This window comes from Stigmatopora nigra, chromosome 17, assembly GCF_051989575.1.
Source record: "Stigmatopora nigra isolate UIUO_SnigA chromosome 17, RoL_Snig_1.1, whole genome shotgun sequence".
Classification (NCBI taxonomy): Eukaryota; Metazoa; Chordata; class Actinopteri; order Syngnathiformes; family Syngnathidae; genus Stigmatopora; species Stigmatopora nigra.
Window position 1 is genome coordinate 2899758 of NC_135524.1, and position 18621 is coordinate 2918378.

The window sequence follows — 18621 nt, forward strand, 5'->3', positions numbered from 1 at the left end:
TTAAACGTTTCAAAATAAGTAAAAATATCCAGATCTTGACGAAAATGTCAATTGTTTCTCCATCTGGGGGAAGCGTGGTCCGCACATGTGCAAAACATTGTTGAACGCAGTTTCTACATCCTGTTTATTACACACAATAAGAGCCTTACCGGATGTTACATTTTGACTGCCACAACAAAACTTACTTTGAAAGTGCCTACTGAAATTGAGCCATTGTTTACACGCAACCTATAGCGCCGTCCTGTGGCCCAAAGTATAATACCAGTACACAAAATTCTAATAAAAAAGTGTAGATTTATTGTAAGAGTATATTTTAACTAAGCAGGCCATTCATATAAATCATATTCAGAAAGGTCAGTGACCCCTGGTTCCATTATCAGTCCTAATCAAATTAGAATCACACTTAACACGAAAAAAAGAGGGCAGGAAATAAGTTTATTCAATTATCATACATATGTCAAGATGACAAAAGCAAGAATGAAATTTTTAAAAGTACAACCACAAGCATACAGGAATAAATAAACGAGCGTCTCCCTTCCGGTGAAAACACTGTTAGGTAAAAGATCTAAAAGCTTGCAATGTAATAAGCCAAGATGCAAAATGAGCTTTACAATATAGGTTAAAATATGGATAATTAAAATAGAAAGAGAAGGATGTGCATCTCTCTCTTCTGTGCATTTAAAAAGCAGATATTACATACTTTAACTATGGATTTTTGTCCTGTAGTATAATTGTAAGTGTGCCCACCAACTCTGTATTACAATTACTCACCATTTCATTATTTTTATTAGCTTGTCCTCCAGTCATAAATCCGTGACTCATTTAAATACACATGCCAACACCTATGTGATAAACAGGTACAAAATTCAAACATTTATGGTTTTGCAAGCTGAATTAGAGTTGAGCAAATGTAACCTTTGTGCCTAAAACACTCTAAAAAGTAGGTACAATGAATCTAAGGAAATATAAACACACATTTTTAATCTTTATGTAACTTACCGTGTCTTTAAGTTTCAAAACTTTCACAAGATAAGCCAATACCTATGAAAGCGTGACACATTAAGTATAAACTACGTGTATATTATAAATAGAGACACACTTACAAAAATAGATAACATTTCAAGAACTGTAGTAGTTAAAAACACATAAAAAGGATACTACATCACCCTTGCTGTCATTAAGGATGTGTACAAGCACATTATTGCTAAAATTGGCCATCACTAGTCAAGATTTTCCATCATCTCACTTGAATAAAACAACATTTCTTTTCTGCTGTTGTGTTTTCGGCAGGAAAAAAGCAAAGGAGTAAAAAATAAAAAACATACGGTGCATTCAGTGTCACATACAAACTAGGACGCTTCCGAGGGCATAATTAAACTGCATATGTAAGACCCATTGACCAAGTTCGAATCTCCGAGATTCTAAGAAGATCTAACTGGTCACCATGTGTGCGACATCCACAAGGAAACAATACAATAAAAGTCTTTATCTTCAACTTGAGACGTTTATCTTCCTACGCTAAACTGACCTCCCCCTCAACAGGGTCAACAATACTTTCCTTACCATTGACTACCTCATTGATGACCTCATTGAGGACTTTTTGGACCAGTTGAGTGTCCTCAAGAGGGCTGGAGTTTGTATCTAACGGAAGCTGTGTTTCTGAATCCGATTTTTCCTGGCAAACATCCACCGTGTTTTCGCTCTCCCCTTGCACGGCTAAATCGATCTCCTCAATGGCGCTTCGAATTTTCTCTTCTTCCTTATCCTCCTGTTTCTTGTTTCCTATGAGTTGCTGAACGAGCGACTGCGCCGATGTTTTATCTTGCGGCGATTTCAAAGGGACGTCCTCCACCGTTTCGGTAACTTTGCTGACTTCCACTTGCTCTCCATCTTCAGTTGGCACTTTCCCGTTACTCACATCACTCTTAACTTCATTCGGTAACACCACTTCCATCACCGGATTGATCAGATCTCGAATTTCCTCCACGCTATCGGGCGATTTAGGGTCCGATTGCTCCTCGGAATGATCGGACACTGCGGCTTCTTCCTCTGGGATGAGCTCCACACCTGGAATTTCCATACAGGACTCGTAGGGTATAGGGACCCCATCTAGTTGGATCATGGAGACTACTTGCTTGCGCCTTTTTCCAGAACCTCCTTCGCCATCGCCGCTGGGGCTCTCAGCTTCACCGTTGCCGAATTTGGTGGCCCAGTCCACTGGAGTGGTTTCAGCAAGCAAGTGGAGGTTTGGGTCACTGTTGGTCATGACAATGCTGTCCCTGTAGAGATTGTGTCTCCTCTGGACGGCAGCTTCCTTCACCGCTATACATGGAAAAGTGAAAAGTTAAGATTGCAAATATTATAGAGAAGTTATTTTTTATGTTTTTGTATTTTTATAATGCTTCAAACTGGATTTCCACGGCTCAGAATCTCACTTCTTACATGCCTGATATGAATTAAAAATGTGCATCTCCACTATAGTCATATAGTAATACACTATAGTGATATAGTGATACACCATAGTCATATAGTGATACACTATAGTGATATAGTGATACACTATAGTGATATAGTGATACACCATAGTGATATAGTGATACACTATAGTGATATAGTGATACACTATAGTGATATAGTGATACACCATATTGATATAGTGATACACCATATTGATATAGTGATACACCACAGTGATATAGTGATACACCAGTGATATAGTGATACACTATAGTGATATAGTGATACACTATAGTGATATAGTGATACACCATAGTGATATAGTGATACACCACAGTGATATAGTGATACACTATAGTAATATAGTGATACACTATAGTGATGTAGTGATACACTATAGTGATATAGTGATACACCATAGTGATGTAGTGATACACCACTCTGATATAGTGATACACCATTGTGATATAGTGATACACCACAGTGATATAGTGATACACTATAATGTTGTCAATTAAACCTAGCAATTGAATTGGTTAACTGCACTTGGGTGTCTAATGAAAACCAAATAGGGATATAATTTAACATTTAATTTCCCAATCTTCTATATTGCGAATTCTCTCTCTCACCCATCATGATGTCCTTGGAAACAGACTGCAGCACGACCTCCTCAAACATATTTTCCACAAGCAGGAAACGAGAAAAGTCTGCAAAGATGAGTTCTTTGAAACGTGGCAGCTCCTACCAAGACAATAGACACACATTCATCAATTTAATCATCAATGCAAGTCATTTTTTTTCCCTTTTCAAAGCATCTCATTGTTTTCATGTGATTTATTTCATGTGACTAAGGTTACACTGGCCTGAAGAAACAAACACCTCTTGTAAATCAATATCCGATTACATTAGCTTGACTTGACCGATTTAATGGTGGAAAAGTCAAAATGCTCTGGAGTGTAAAAAAAATATGATTCTACTTACGGGTGAGCAGGTTGGAGAAAGCTGTTGGAGCATGTATGGGATGATAATCTGCAGTAAAGCCTCTCGAAAGAACTTTTTGCGTACTGTGCTGCTGTCATAATCGTACTTCTGCAAAGATGAACCAGAAAAACAGGCAGAAATGACTGACCATCATTAAAAAAAACTGTAAAAACCTAACATATGTATATTCTGTCTTCCTATTTTACCTTGAGGACCCTATCTTGGCACCCTTGGATGACTTTACACATTTCATTATCTCCCTGGGAAGCTAAAGATTGCTGTAGCAGCTGCTCAAAAGTGTGTACCGCATTGTCCATTTGCTGTCACAACAAAAAAAGGGTGTTTAGGCACTTTAAGATGTCACAATCAACCAATCAAATTGTTTCTTTAAGCCAACTGGAAGCCCTACTGACATTTGAGCTACCACCGATGACAACATGTGAACATTCCAGTTGAAATTCTCACCTCCCTCATGAGAATCTGAGCCCTGCTGACAAACACAGAAGGGCTAGAAACGTCGAACCTTTGCTGTAAACCCTCCAAGTTGAGTTCCTCCACGTTATCGTAGCAACTCTTCATTTTGACTGGATGGAAAGCCAGCATGGAGAGCCTTTCCATGTGCTGAGGGGAAGATTGACACAGTTTTAGAAGCAAGGTGGTCATATATTTAGGCCCAAAAAAGGACTTACCTCTCCTAATTTGGCTTGATCTCCTCCATTAACCAAATTCTTGTTGATGTCTACAACCTCCCTGAAGAAAACATCCCTGACTTCAGAAAAACCTCGACTGGTAGGCTCCATCAAGGCGTCCAAAATGGAGCCAATGTAAGGTTGGACACTCCTCTTCAGGAGAGACTCGGCTTTAGGTAACACCAGGGCTGCAAATGGATTAAAATTTGAATATTATTTGATCAGAATGTCAATGGAGGATAGACTTCTAAACAAATCTAACCTCGAATTTTGCTGGTAATATGTTCTTTCGACGTGATGACCTGGTCCATGTCAGTCCTCAGTCTGGAATCCAGCTCAACCTTCTGAACTTCACAGGCTTCAACAAGGGAGTTATACTCCTTGTTGGTTTGGGCCAAAACTTGCTTGTAAACTGCATCTGAAATCTACAACAACATTTATGAATGATATGTTCACTGTCCTTGTAAAATAGTATTATGGGGACTTACAAACATCCAATCCCGCTGCCTTTGCTGCATCTTTCCTTTTAAACGAGGACCGATTGCATCCCTCAGTTCAGGATGGAGGGTCTCCATCACTAGATTTGACAGAATCTGGACAGACATAAGAACGCATTCTGAATAAGTTATGAAGTCTACAACATCCTTATTAGGAAGACCCACCTTATTTTTATTATTTGCTATTGGGGAGAGGTATGTGAAGGAAAATAATTATAATATACTAACCCTTGACACAGAAAACCACCAAAATAAACATGAAAAAACACAGTCAGTCTATTGAGGATTGCTTTAGAAGCAGAACGAAGTGAACACACATAGAAAGATGTTTGTGTACCTTCAAGATACTTCAGTGTTTATCTACAGCTTGGAGAAATATTAGGTAGTACAGAAAAAACATAAAATATTACATTACTATGTATATCGTATGCCTTAAGTTTACCGACATAGAGTATAGCATAGTATAATATTTTTGTTCATATTTTCCTCAATTTGATCCAACTAAAAAGCAACAAATCAGGGGAAATATAGCAGAATATTTGATATACACAAATTAAAATGTCTGAAGCTGTCACTTCAGTGAAGACTAAAAAACTAAAAAAATATATATAGTACTATGATCCACCCTTTTAATGAAGCAAGAAGCAGTACATAGTGTTTGGTTGGCAAACAAACCTAATCTTGTTAAGCCGAGTAGATAACACAGGTATGTTTAAAGCTGCTGTGAACAGAGTGATTCAGGAGCAGGTTAAAAAAAAGAAAAACTAAAAGGAACTCATTCAAAGGAGAAGCCGACTATAGTATTTGCGTGTCACCTTTTGCATGCAGTGAATGTAAAGGGGGCGGTGTTCCTGACACACTCTAGGCATGATGTAGAAAATGCTTAAGGGCAGGAGCCAATAAGGGCAGAATCAATTTGCTTTGGGATAGCATTAAGATGAATGGATGATTAACTAATAGTATTTGGAGGTCTAATAAACAGTTAATTATCAAGAGGTTGCTTCACAATGAAATTCTAGGGCACTAATTTTCAATGCAATAATGAGCAAATATAGTCAGAGTTGGCAAATAGGAACAAAAGCTCTGTTAAAAATAGGACAGAACTGCAAATCAATCTACTAATCTAATTTAATCTTTCATTTTAGGAGTTGGGATGTATCCAAGTGGTGCATTTTGACCTAAAGCCAGACAATCACAAAAAATGACTGACAGATAATCAGAAATATTATAGTGAGTGAACATTATATGGAAATTTGGCTTTGATTTGTAATGCACATGTTTTTTTGGGGGGGATTTAGGAAGAAGCCGAGGTGAACTGACAATGTGTCTTAAAAAATAAAATCGAGTAGAAAAATGTCTAACCTGGGGAGGAGTTCCACACATCATGTCCCAAGTTCCATAGTGTCCTTTGGCTTGTCTGTGCAGTCTCACACTGTCAGTGAAGGCTGGTGTCTGAACAGTGCAGTCCTCTGGCAGACCTTAGTTTGACAGGGAAGTGTAATGTTAGTAAAATAAGATCACTCAGTTAACCCACACTAGAAAAATATAAATAAAGTCTACATACTCAAAATAATGGAAATATTTTAGATCCTCTTACTAACTAACAGTACTTCTGATGAACTAAATACACATTTCAGATGTTCTAATATAGGTTTTCCAAACATTTTTCCCTTAAAAGTTCCAAAAGCAAAAAAAAGGAAGATTTTTTTGCATATTAATGGTTAATCTACTGCAAAAAAATGGAAGATTTATTTTTTTTAGTTTGTGAACAAATCTCACATGCCCAGAATATAGGAACTTTACTAAAACAGCAACATTTGTGTTTTTTCAGGAAGTTACTTACAGTCATGTGGGTATGATTTGATGACTAATAATTAATCCTGCTATTTAACCAAGCCTAAACACATTCTGTGCTTTAATATAATACATTTATAAAAATATATAATATATCATGTAGATACTGCAGCTTTACTTTAAATTTTCACAATGATTTAGACTTCTTTGTCATGTAAAACTTTTTAAAAAATTAAGAAAATGTTGTGATTCCAGGGTTGTGACTCAGCTAGCTGACAAAGTCAGGAAGCAAGTGAGAAATTGTTGGCAGGAGAGGGTTGGGTGACCCGGCAGGAAGCTGCCCCTCCTCGATAAATTTGCAAGGATGGTTGAAAAGACCCTATGAAATACGGTCTTGGGGAAAGTTTACACCTAGTTGCTACAATCAGAAGTATAAGGAACACAGGGTTACACTCTTCCATAGAAAACTTTGCCAAACTAGCCAAGGATGAGATGTATCAATAGATTTCTAAAATATTTATGATCTGTCAGTCAAAACAGATTGAAAACATGCATTCATTTAATACTTTAATTCAATTTCAAGAAAGATTTTTGTGTGTATATTAAATTTTGGCCCATCCCAAGCCTATTTGAACTCAAAGTATCCCCTTTTTACTGTGATTTCAATTCTTTTGGCAGGCTTCAATAAGAATGTTATCTTATTTATCTTGGTTAATAATTATACTCACCAATATGATGTCAATACTATTAATGTAACCTTTCCCTAACAATATTTTTGGTCACTATGCCAAAGAGACTGACCACGAGACTATACAGTTCCGCTGTAGCGCGTGTATGAGTGGACGTTGCATAAATAGAACATGTGAGCACACTATCTTTTAAGATTTTTTTCCCTACTTGACCTGCTGACTGCACCCTGCTAGGTTTGTTTAAGTGAAAATGTCCCAGACCTTCAAACTATCCCTCAATAATGGCCTTATCTAAGCTTATCTAGCTTTCAATTCAAGGCTTTACAACCCGCATACAAGTGAAACTGAGCTTGACAACCGTTACCTTTCCCTTAACATTTTAACAGTCAAATCCTGTTTTTGCCATTTTACCACTCCTGTATTGCTAAAATTGTACACCAAGAATCACCGGGTCTGACGCAATTCACTCCCACAGTACTGCAATAAAATGTGGAAACAAATACTTGACTGATAAATCACTAGGAATGATCTACAGACACTTACTGAATAAAAGAAATTCACATTGTGGATAAAATTGTTGATACTTCCTTGTCAAGGCAAGAAATATTTGTAAAACACCATCTCATCTTATACTAGTTAAAAAAATCTGTTGTAAAAATACTTCACTAGCCCAATAAAGTAAGTAAAAGTACAGTAGGTCAATAAGTTGTAAATTGTTGTATTACATGAATGTCCCAATTGGTAAAGTGCGCATTTAGGTCATGTCTCATGGGATATGGGGGTGCTATATATTCATTGTTATGGACTGACCAATCAAATGCAGAAGATTTCTGTGAAATTAGGTCATTGTTTATCAGAAGTAATTAACAGGGGGCTACAAATCATTAGGAAAGGAGTTATTTTTAACCGTTTAAACGGACCAATCAGTTGATTTTATCTGAAGGAGGTACTTTCCACACACACACAAAAAATAAATAAAAGGTTTACCCTTATCTCAAGAACATAAACTGCTAGAAAACTGCAAAAAAAACTGCAAAAAAATGCAAAAAACCTGCAAAAAACTGCTAAAAACTGCAAAAAACTGCTAAAAAACTGCTAAAAAAACTGCTAAAAAACTGCTAAAAAACCTGCTAAAAAACCTGCTAAAAAACATGATAAAAAACTGCTAAAAACTGCTAAAAAACTGCTACAAACTGCTAAAAAAACCTGCAATAAAGTGCTACAAACTCTCAACTTTTGCCACAATTGCATAAAAAAGCTACAAATCAATCAATGACCAAGGACAACATTACAATCTTTTGGGCTCTAAATGAAACAATGAATAAACATTCTGTTTCAATTTGAGCATACTTACAAATAAAACCAGACAGGTGGCATGAGAATTTAAAACATTTGCAACGGCATACTGTGTTTTTAATATCGTCAAGGAACTGCAAAAAAAGCCAAAGGATCATGTCACCATTTTACGAGTCCCTGTTCTGTTTTTCCTCCAAAATGCCAACACGACAAAGGAGGTGCTTGGGCGTGTTAAAACAGGTCAAATGCATGAATGTCGCCAATTGACACTGATGCAATTAACCTCTACATGCCAAAGTCATAATAAAACACCAACAGAGTCCCTAATACCTCAGAACATGTTCTTTTAGCCCAGGATTTTTGTTGGAATGTACAACAGGGACTTGTCCTAACAAGTAAATGGCTGAACAAGTTTGGATATTGGCACTGCTTTGGCTTTTATGAGTGAAATGTAAGAACCACACTTGTTCTTTCTCAGTTACACTTTGGGTCTGGTTTTCACATAGGAATTCACTTTGAGGCATAACACTGAAAATAAACCAAAATATGTACACAGAATGCATATAAAAATGGATATTGTTAATTCCAGTGGGTCACTTTTTTAAATGTGGGTGCTCTTTATAAAGCATGTCCCTTTTTTTTGGTCATTTAAAAAACAAAACAAAATAATAGCAATTAATCATGATTTTTTTTTCTCCACAGTATTTAAATTATTGCCTGGAAGAGATATTATAAATTAAATGAGTGCCCTGTAAGGGTTTAAAAAATGTGGATTAAAAGGTTAAACCCATTTTTTTCTTAAGTGTTCTAATTTGAATAACTTTACCTAAATTTAGAACTAAACATGTTTTGCCAGATTGCTCATTAAATAACCGTTTTCAAGAATAGTACACATTCTACGAGCTATTTAAATTAGGATTAGCACTATGTTTACTTTAAGAAAGCATTGTTAGCTTTCACAATATGCAGAAATAGTAGAATTAGTTAGATATGAGCTACAATGCGTAAAAACTGAGCGCCCAACAACATAAGTGGCACATTTTAAGGTGCGTCAAGGTGTGTTCAACCACATGCTTACCTTATTTACAGCCTTTTGCATGATTTTGGTGCTGATTACTCATACCCATGCTAGAATTTTTGCTAATTAATATTTCATACCTATTTCTAGAGTAGATTTTGATACAAATAGTGTCTTAAACCAAGTAGGAAATAACCAGAATTCTTTTTTTGTATTAGTTTGTGCAGTAGTAAGAGAAAGTTGCTTATTCCTTTAATTATTGTTGATAACAATTCTAGTAGTATAATAAAAAATACCTGTACAGCACTTGTGTATACCAAAACTTGAGTTGAATAATCTAGTGATGACCGTTATGAAGTTTTTTGTGTTAAAAGACGGCAACTTTTCAAGCAAAATGTGCAAGGTGGCGTCAACACATCAAGCGGGAAAACACGTTTGGACAGTGGATTCCTCAACACGCTGCTGCTTAAGGCTGATTTGCTGAGACCAGTGCAAAAGTATGACAGCATGACAAAAATGTAATTACAGAATGTTTCGGCATCCTTGGGCATGTCTCCCTTTCTAACTTGTCAACATGTTAAAGTCAAATGTAACTCCTGCTTTCAGAAGAAAAGGGCGGGGTGTTGAAATTTATGAGATTAAAGCGAAAATTTCAACAATATTAGAGCACAAATAGAAAGATATGAATGAGTCAGAATTGCAAATGGAAGACTTCTAAAGTACTTCATGCTGGTTAAATTAAAATTTGCAAAACGGTTATGTTTATCTATGTTAAAAAGGTGTTCCCAAGTCCCTTTTCTAAGTATTACTCAAAATATTTAAACTATGTCCTGTTGAAATTTGACCGTGTTAAGCATTAACAATGAATTCATTGTTTCATTGGACTTTGTAGTTTTCTTACAATGTGAATTGTTATGTAATCAATAAAAGATGGAATGATAAGTCTAATTATTTATGAAATATTTATCAGTTATCTTTACTTTAACCAACATTTTTTGGGTTAAAGTTTGAAATGCTTCATTATATTTGTAAAAAGTGTTTTTTGTTTTGTTTTAAATATTGCCATTCTTACCTTTTTAAGAGGAAAAAACACTTAAAAATGGCAGGATCAAAGGTTCTATTCTAATGTTATATCACTATCTACCAAATATATAAGTTTCACATAGCTTGTGAACAATTAACAATGGTAAAAAGGACTATCAGTGTTTACTTTCTTCCTAGGAAACCAAGTTAGTTTGACAGAGGAAAACATTAAAAATGTGACAACCAATGTTGCCATTTTGTGCATTTTACAACCCTTAAAACTCAAGTGTACACTTTAAGGCCCTTCTATACGATTCCAAAATAATTTACACTTTAAAATACCTTAATAATATTTTACTGTGTAACTATTTTGAACTTGGAATGACCCACGTCTCTTCATTGCTCAAGTCCAGTGGATGATTCACGTTATAAAACAAATAAAAAGAACCTTAGTACCCCATTGTGAGCACTCTTCTTTTTTCCCAACCACTGGACATTCCCACAAAAGTTATAGCTCTGAGGCTAGACGCCTCCATTGAATTTTTCTTTAGAACAACAATGACACAGCCATCCTGAGATTCCTTTTTAAGCCAAGCATGTCCCATTAACTCATTGTAAACTACTTCATCCAATCCAAAACCACAGTACAATGGTTGCTTTTATCACAGTTAAACCAGGACATCCACTAACTTTGTTTTCAAATTTGCTTCGGAAGACAAAATGGGAGCAACACTAGCTTCTTTCTCAACTCTGTAACCTCAATTTGACATAACCATAATGTACAAAAAATCCCTCAAGTCAAACTTCATGAGAATTTTTCAGTCATTCAGCAATTATATTTCAATTATTATCATGTTTCTATAGTTTCTATAGTAGTAATTCCTAGCCCGTCCCACATAATGATGAACAGGTGATTATACAAAATCATCTGTTAAGACTATTCCCTCAGGCAACAAGAAAACTTTGTAATTTGCTTGCTGGAGACAGATTTATTTGAAAGAAAATATCTCCTGCTGTCACTGACGCAAACAAATGACCCCTAAAGAATTTTGACATTCAACAATAGGAACATTTGGTTCTACTTGACAGTCATTTGAAGACTTATATCACACTTAACTCACTTTTCATTGGCATTTTTCTTACCGTTATTACAGTGTCGGATGCAGTCTTGCAAGACGGCGTGCCATTTCTGCTGTTCCTTTTCTGTCATCACGCAAAAATAGTGGTGACGGGCGTATGGGTGCCACAGGATGAGCGGGAATGGAGTGGCGCACTTGATAAAAGGACTGTTGGCCAATTTGGCTTTGACATCTAAGGGAGAGCATATGATTAAAAAAAATGTCCATATGGTTCTCTGACAGTTTGGTTGATGGAGAAAGACCGTTATCGGACGTTTGGTCGCCGGTCTTCTGGTCCCTTTTGGTCGCTGGTCAAATGTACTTAGATATTAAACAGTACCTGGATATTAAACAGTACTTGGATATTAAACAGTACCTGGATATTAAACAGTACCTGGATATTAAACAGTACCTGGATATTAAACAGTACTTGGATATTAAACAGTACTTGGATATTAAACAGTACTTGGATATTAAACAGTACTTGGATATTAAACAGTACTTGGATATTAAACAGTACTTGGATATTAAACAGTACTTGGATATTAAACAGTACTTGGATATTAAACAGTACTTAGATATTAAACAGTATTTAGATATTAAACAGTACTGAGATATTAAACAGTACTGAGATATTAAACAGTATTTAGATATTAAACAGTACTTGAATATTAAACAGTACTTGAATATTAAACAGTACTTGGATATTAAACAATGCTTGAATATTAAACAGTACTTGAATATTAAACAGTACTTGAATATTAAACAGTACTTGGATTTTAAACAGTACTTGGATATTAAACAGTACTTGGATATTAAACAGTACTTGGATATTAAACAGTACTTGGATATTAAACAGTACTTGGATATTAAACAGTACTTAGATATTAAACAGTACTTAGATATTAAACAGTATTTAGATATTAAACAGTACTGAGATATTAAACAGTACTGAGATATTAAACAGTATTTAGATATTAAACAGTACTTGGATATTAAACAGTACTTGGATATTAAACAGTGCTTGAATATTAAACAGTACTTGAATATTAAACAGTACTTGGATTTTAAACAGTACTTGGATATTAAACAGTACTTGGATATTAAACAGTGCTTGGATATTAAACAGTGCTTGGATATTAAACAGTACTTAGATATTAAACAGTACTTAGATATTAAACTCTCTCTCTTAGATGTTAAACTCTTTCTCATGAATATAATTTTGAGAGCTGGTTTTAACAGTAAAACCTCTGTCACCATTTGACCGGCGACCAATCGTCAGAGCACCAGAAAGACTGCATCAGTGATGAAACAAGTCTACTACCTGGTAGGCTGTTGTTAATAAGCTCAATGTAATCTTCCATGGAGGTTAGGGCCTTGTAGCCGGCACAGTTGATGGTTACTTTGGGATGCAGACTCCGTTCATGTGCCTGTTGAAATGACAAATTCACCCGTGTAATGGCTAACTTGAAATTGGGAGAAGTTGGAAGTAAAATGAACTCACCGTTTTAGTCTCATAGAGGTTGATGCTGTAGTTATTTGGCACTGAAACAAAGCGGTTCCTCCATTTGCGATTCTCCTCAAGGTATTGGAATAAATTCCCGGAAAAGATTAAACGACCCGCCAAAGGATCCTTTGTGGGAAAAAAATGATGTATTTCAAATGAGTCTAATATGAATTATTCTATCCTTTAATTTGTGGTGTCATAGGGATAGACAGCTTGTCCTTCACAATATAAGAAAAGGAGAAGTAAAGCACCACTATGGAATTCCAAATACTCTAATCATGTGTAAAATGTGCTCTACTTTCTACTCCTTGAAAAGCATACCAAAAGATAAACAGTCAATAGACAAAACATTTAAAAATTTAAAGAGCAAGTGACAAGTTTTGGTCATCTAAAAGACTAAAAAAATGGCGTTTAATATCAAAGATTATTTATATTAATTATAAAGACACTTTTATGTTAATTGAAAACTAAAATAAATACATTCAAATGATTAATACAATACTAATGACCAGTCCAAATTAGATGGTTTCTTTTAAATAAAGCTAATTTGGTAGGTACATTAAAAAAGGGGAAAATACTTTTAAAGAGAACCATAGTTATGATTGACAGCTCCACAAAGCTCATATAATAACCTCCTTCATAGATTGCCACATTGTTCTAACCCAACCTTTGTTTACTATCCCCATAGCAACAGTTTTTTGTTGTCATCTTCATAATCTACAACATATTGAATGGAAAGACATAACCACTGTGGTTAATGGATGACAATTTAAAGCAATTTTGAGCATTAAAAGCCTTATGGAATCTCCAAATTTGAAATAACTTCAAAAAATGTGGTCAAAACAGTCAAGTGAAAGATTAGGAATAGTTTTTCCTCTGCTTTTTTTGGTATGTGGTGAGTTTTTGGGGGTGAAATAGTATTTAACTGCAAAGCCTTTCATTTTCCTGGTTATTATAAGGTTTCCTTGTGGTTTTGACTACAAATTTGTTGACATTCTTTCGGGTTGGCTGAGGTAACAGATTAGTCGAACTTGCCTTTCTGTGTAGTAACTGTGATTGCGGTCCACTTCCTCCTTCTAACTCGTATCGGACGCTGTTGAAGAGAGCGACGGCGTACTGTTGTTTGTACAGGTCGCTGAATTGTCGCATTACATCTCTGGTCCTCACTACAGGAGAAAGGAAAAACACATTTAAAAATTAGGTAATGATTGATTGCCATGTAATAGTTCGACCATGCATTGTTTGGCTGGTGCAGTTTATAGTCCGGAGAATACAGTCAATTGTAGTTTCGAACAGTGGAGGGAAAAAAATGCTAATTTAAATGTGTTCCTATTGAATTCTGGTTTATCTTCCAAATGCAATTGGATTTTATAGTACAAAAAATAGTCCAAAAAAGATTCATCACAGTTTCCATAACTGCACAAAAATGTAGCCGCCACTTGACCCAATTCTGCCGCTGCCTTCAAGCATATTTCCTCAACAGTTCATCCAAGAAACTACTGGAGGGGATGTGAGACTTTCCCACGTTCCAGTGCTGGAAAAAAAAGGGGGCTGATAAGTTTGCCCACTCAGCAGTTGACTGAGATACGTTTATGGAAGGGGACAACAGGAAGAATGGAGCCATCCTGAAGTTGGAAAGTAGCAGGAAGGAAAGAGCTGACAAGTCCACACTGACATGAGAAGAATGAGAAACAGACCAATGGAACCATGATTGGAAAGAAAGTCTAATCCTATAAATAATACAATGGAGATTTTCAAAGATAGTTGAAAGTAAGCTTGATAAATACATAAATAGATTTCATGAAAGGTTGGTTTTGTTCCAATGGGAGTTTGTTGTTGCACTTTTTTTAATTATTAGTTTTTTAAAGTATCTATCATGTATTCTCTCCCATTGCAAAGCCTTTACTCCCCCAACAAATTTAACAACTCTGTATTTTTGCAATGTGCCTCCTCTTGCCAAAGTAAGCAAACCATTCCAGCTTCGAGAACAAATTCTTAAAGCTGAAATGCCTACTTTATCATAAAATTTAGAAATATTATACTTTTACACCATTAAAAACCATCCCCTGAAAAACCTGAATGTTGCCTGATTAAAAAAACTAAGAAAGGGCAACAAAGCACATTAGCTATTTAGAAAAAGAGGTCAATTGGGGTCATTAAACAGCAACATTGTTTTGTTTTGGTCATAGTGTTCTCACTCTGAACCAAAACAAAAACAGTACAAACAGTTTTCCATCCCTCCCAATTCTTACCAGCACTATGTTTTCATTATTTCTTTCAAAAAAATGTGCAGATTGCAGTAGGGAAAAGTCAACACAATTTTTACACTGACTGCTAACATTGAATCAATAGTAGTGTTCAGGTCACTCAATTCCACAACAAATTATATGCTAAAGTAGAACAAAATAAGGATATACACAGACATTCTAGGCCTATTTTTCTTCCAAATAATTTCTACATATCACAACAGCATCTAACCTCACACATTTAAGAACTGTCAGCTCTTTTGTGCATTGCAGCACTCCCAGTGAAACATGAAACTTACTGTAACTGACCCAAAACTAATGCTGACCCTTGCTGTTCTCACCAGATCAATCTTGCGTGACAAGTCACGGCTATTACAAATCGATGCAATGTGAGTTTTGCCTGAACCGAAAGCCAGAATGAAGAAATCACAAGAGTCCTTGCAAGCATGAACGCGCAGTACCCATTTCATAGCGACCACACAGTAATGTGCCCTTTGGAGTCAAGTGTACACACCAGATGTGCTTAGAAAAACCAAAGGAAAAGCTAAGCAAAGAGCAAAAAGTGGGAGGACACATTGGAAATGGTTTACATGGGGACTAAACCACTATTCTAAACATGCGCAGTACACTGAAACCCGTTTTTGTGTGGACGCGCCATTGGTTTCCAATGGCTTCAACTGAGTGGCCACGCCTATTGTGTTCCATAGCAGCATGGTTTTCTATTTCTTTATACTTTCCAAGGTTTCAAATTTGCATGGCATTCACTATTAGAAATTTTAACACATTTTACCAGAGGCAAAACCTATCTAAAGAAACTAAATCTTGGTTTACGACATTCCAAAATACCGATACTTACATGGAAACAGGTTTGCAGGTTTGGTGCTAAAGATACAAAGCAATTAATTTATACATATCTTTAAAAAAAGTAGGTAAAACATGCATGTTTACACACTGGTTAAAATACAAAAGTATTAACCTTGAATAGGTCATTGTGTAAACATGGTAATAAACTGTAAAGTTAAGTGTCTCTGTTCATTGTGTATATTTTAGGAAATAATTCAACGGATTAAATTCCCGTTATTCCAGAGGAACTGGATAACGAGTTTTTTTTTAATAGCACTTTTGTTTTGGATTGTTATGAGTTGAAAGGCTTTATATTGCATATATAATGTAATTGTTAGGTTTGTTTCTAATACGGGCATTCTGATTGCTTTCTAGTCATTTCTAACTTAATATATTGCTAAAACATTACAAATATAGTTTATGCTGCTGGCTAGGGCTGCCAATTTTCAGGTACAAACCATTGTTTCCCAAACTCTGCCTAGTAACAACTGTCCAGAAATACTTTCCCTAGCTGTACATTACAACATCAGTTTGACAGCTTTGTACACCCATTGGAAAGCTGGTGTGAAATTACGCATGTTGCACAGCACATTGCCTCTGGACAAGAAATAAAGAGCAACTGGGGAGCAACACACACTCACTCAGGCTACCGTCATTTTTCCTTCATTTGAAAATGCTCCCAATAAATGCCTTTGGAAAAAAAAATACATTTTTTTGCTTCCAAGTCCGAGCATGGCTTTAAGCCAATGACCTCTACTGGAGCCAAATCCTAAAACATTATCCCTTTTCCCCAGATGTTTATAGCCTTGCAGCCAACCTCCTTTTTCAGGAGGGAGAGTATTATGAGTCAAGATTCTGGCCTGCTCCACTCAGCCTTTACGCCTGGTTGGAATAAATCTCCCAGAATGTACAGTCAGTCAGTCCACAGTGGGAGGTTGGAGCAATCGGAGACTCAAATAGCAGCCACGACCAATTTACATTGCTACCCTTAGGGAAACCTACTTATTATGTCTGGGAGGAAGGCCCATAGCAGATTGACCAAGCAGGAACTATTTAGTCAAGATTGTGAAACAGAACACTAGTATGATAAAACAATTCATAATGGTAGAGATAGTCCATATTAGGTCCTCTTCCTGAAAAGCAATTGACAGGTGATAATTGCTGTTATTGTGGAGACATTTGAAGACTTAAAAAAGGAAAAGAAGGCATGCAAGATTAAATAAATAACTTGATCTGATAGACAAAAGATTGGGGGCGTTTTACATTTAAAGGCAGAAAACCTGGTTAGGACTAGACTAGACTAGACTAAGGCAACGATAAATTGCTGGCATACCTCATGACATTAAATAAAATGTCGTTGTCGTTCAACAATTAAAAAGGGTGTTGTTGAGGCACTCCCTCCCCTCATACCTGCAATCATCTCCCGCTTGCTTTCATCCAGGTGAGAGGAAACCACGTCCCCCATGGTTGCAGGAGAACCGACGACTTGCTTGCTCACAATCCCCGATTTCAAGCGTGTAATGTCGGCAAGATTCCCAAACTGAAAGGCTTTGGGAAGCGTCTCCGATCGAGATCCGCGATGGGCTTCAGCAATGGTTTTTCTGCAGCCGATCTCGGGTTTTTTCTCTTTACTACTGCTGCTGGTGCTGCTTCTATTCCTCTGCCAGGGTTTTGTTCCGAGCAGTTCTGGGCAAAGTGACAACACCCCGGCGGCAGGCGGGGACGAAAAGAAGAAGGAGGTGGCAAATTCACGGTTCGGATTCAGGAAGGCAGGACGACACACCTTCTGGAAGTCATCACTGGTCCAACGTGTTAAGGCTGCCCTGCTTAGGGTGTGGCCAGCAGCAGATCGGTTTCTCCACAACACCCCGCTTAGAGGCTTCACTTTACTGTATTACTCTTTTGTTTTAAGATGAAGGGGACTTGGGGCTAGAAAATATCCTATATGACGTGGATGGATGTCGTCTATTATGTCTCTGGCTTTCAATAATATTGACATCATTTATTTTCTGGATTATTATATCGTTTTTCTAATATTAGGTACAGTCTGTCCTATTTTATTCCATCGCTCGGTCTGATATTAATGCAATGCCCTCTTGTGGATTTTGTTGAACGTTACAAGATGATTTGTACATGTATTTTTGTGGTCTAAGGAAAGTCTAGGAATTGTATTTTAATGTTTAGTTGCATTTGTGCGCACTTAAGTAGGACTATGTGCTTATCAACCACTTCACAATATTTATACTAACTAGGCCTTAGTACTACTGATTTAGGCTATTTATTTATATAATGTTATGTTAAGTATCCATAAACAACGTGTTTCCAAAACACTAACAATAAGCATTCTTTCCAGAGAAGACTTGCGTTTGCTTGGATAATAGTTTATATAAATCGTGTTTACATGTTGTACTGTGTGTATTTTATTTAGAATAGTTTTTTTGCCCTGTTATTAAAACACCTCAC

At 36.2% G+C, this 18621-nt stretch overlaps 1 protein-coding gene across 1 annotated transcript; it reads right to left on the bottom strand.

Annotated features, from left to right (window-relative positions):
- Nucleotides 1-416: 416 nt before the first annotated feature.
- niban2a (niban apoptosis regulator 2a) lies at nt 417-18062 on the bottom strand. Its single transcript, XM_077737752.1, has 14 exons — nt 17569-18062; nt 14105-14235; nt 13067-13195; nt 12887-12992; nt 11588-11755; nt 5987-6102; nt 4616-4720; nt 4390-4552; nt 4128-4315; nt 3904-4059; nt 3645-3758; nt 3439-3546; nt 3087-3198; nt 417-2322 (listed from the first exon to the last, which is right to left on the bottom strand). Exons 1-14 carry the CDS (start codon nt 17621-17623, stop codon nt 1514-1516), a joined length of 2460 nt encoding a protein of 819 aa, XP_077593878.1. The 5' UTR covers nt 17624-18062; the 3' UTR covers nt 417-1513.
- Between the last annotated feature and the right edge of the window lie 559 nt (nt 18063-18621).

Coding starts and splice junctions, on each gene's coding strand:
- niban2a (XM_077737752.1), bottom strand. CDS start 17,623: ATGGGGGACGTGGTTTCCTCTCACCTGGATGAAAGCAAGCGGGAGATG. Junction 13,196..14,104: donor CACAGTTACTACACAGAAAG/GCAAGTTCGACT, acceptor TTTCCCACAAAG/GATCCTTTGGCGGGTCGTTT. Junction 4,721..5,986: donor TGTGTGGAACTCCTCCCCAG/GTTAGACATTTT, acceptor ATGTCTGTCCAG/ATTCTGTCAAATCTAGTGAT.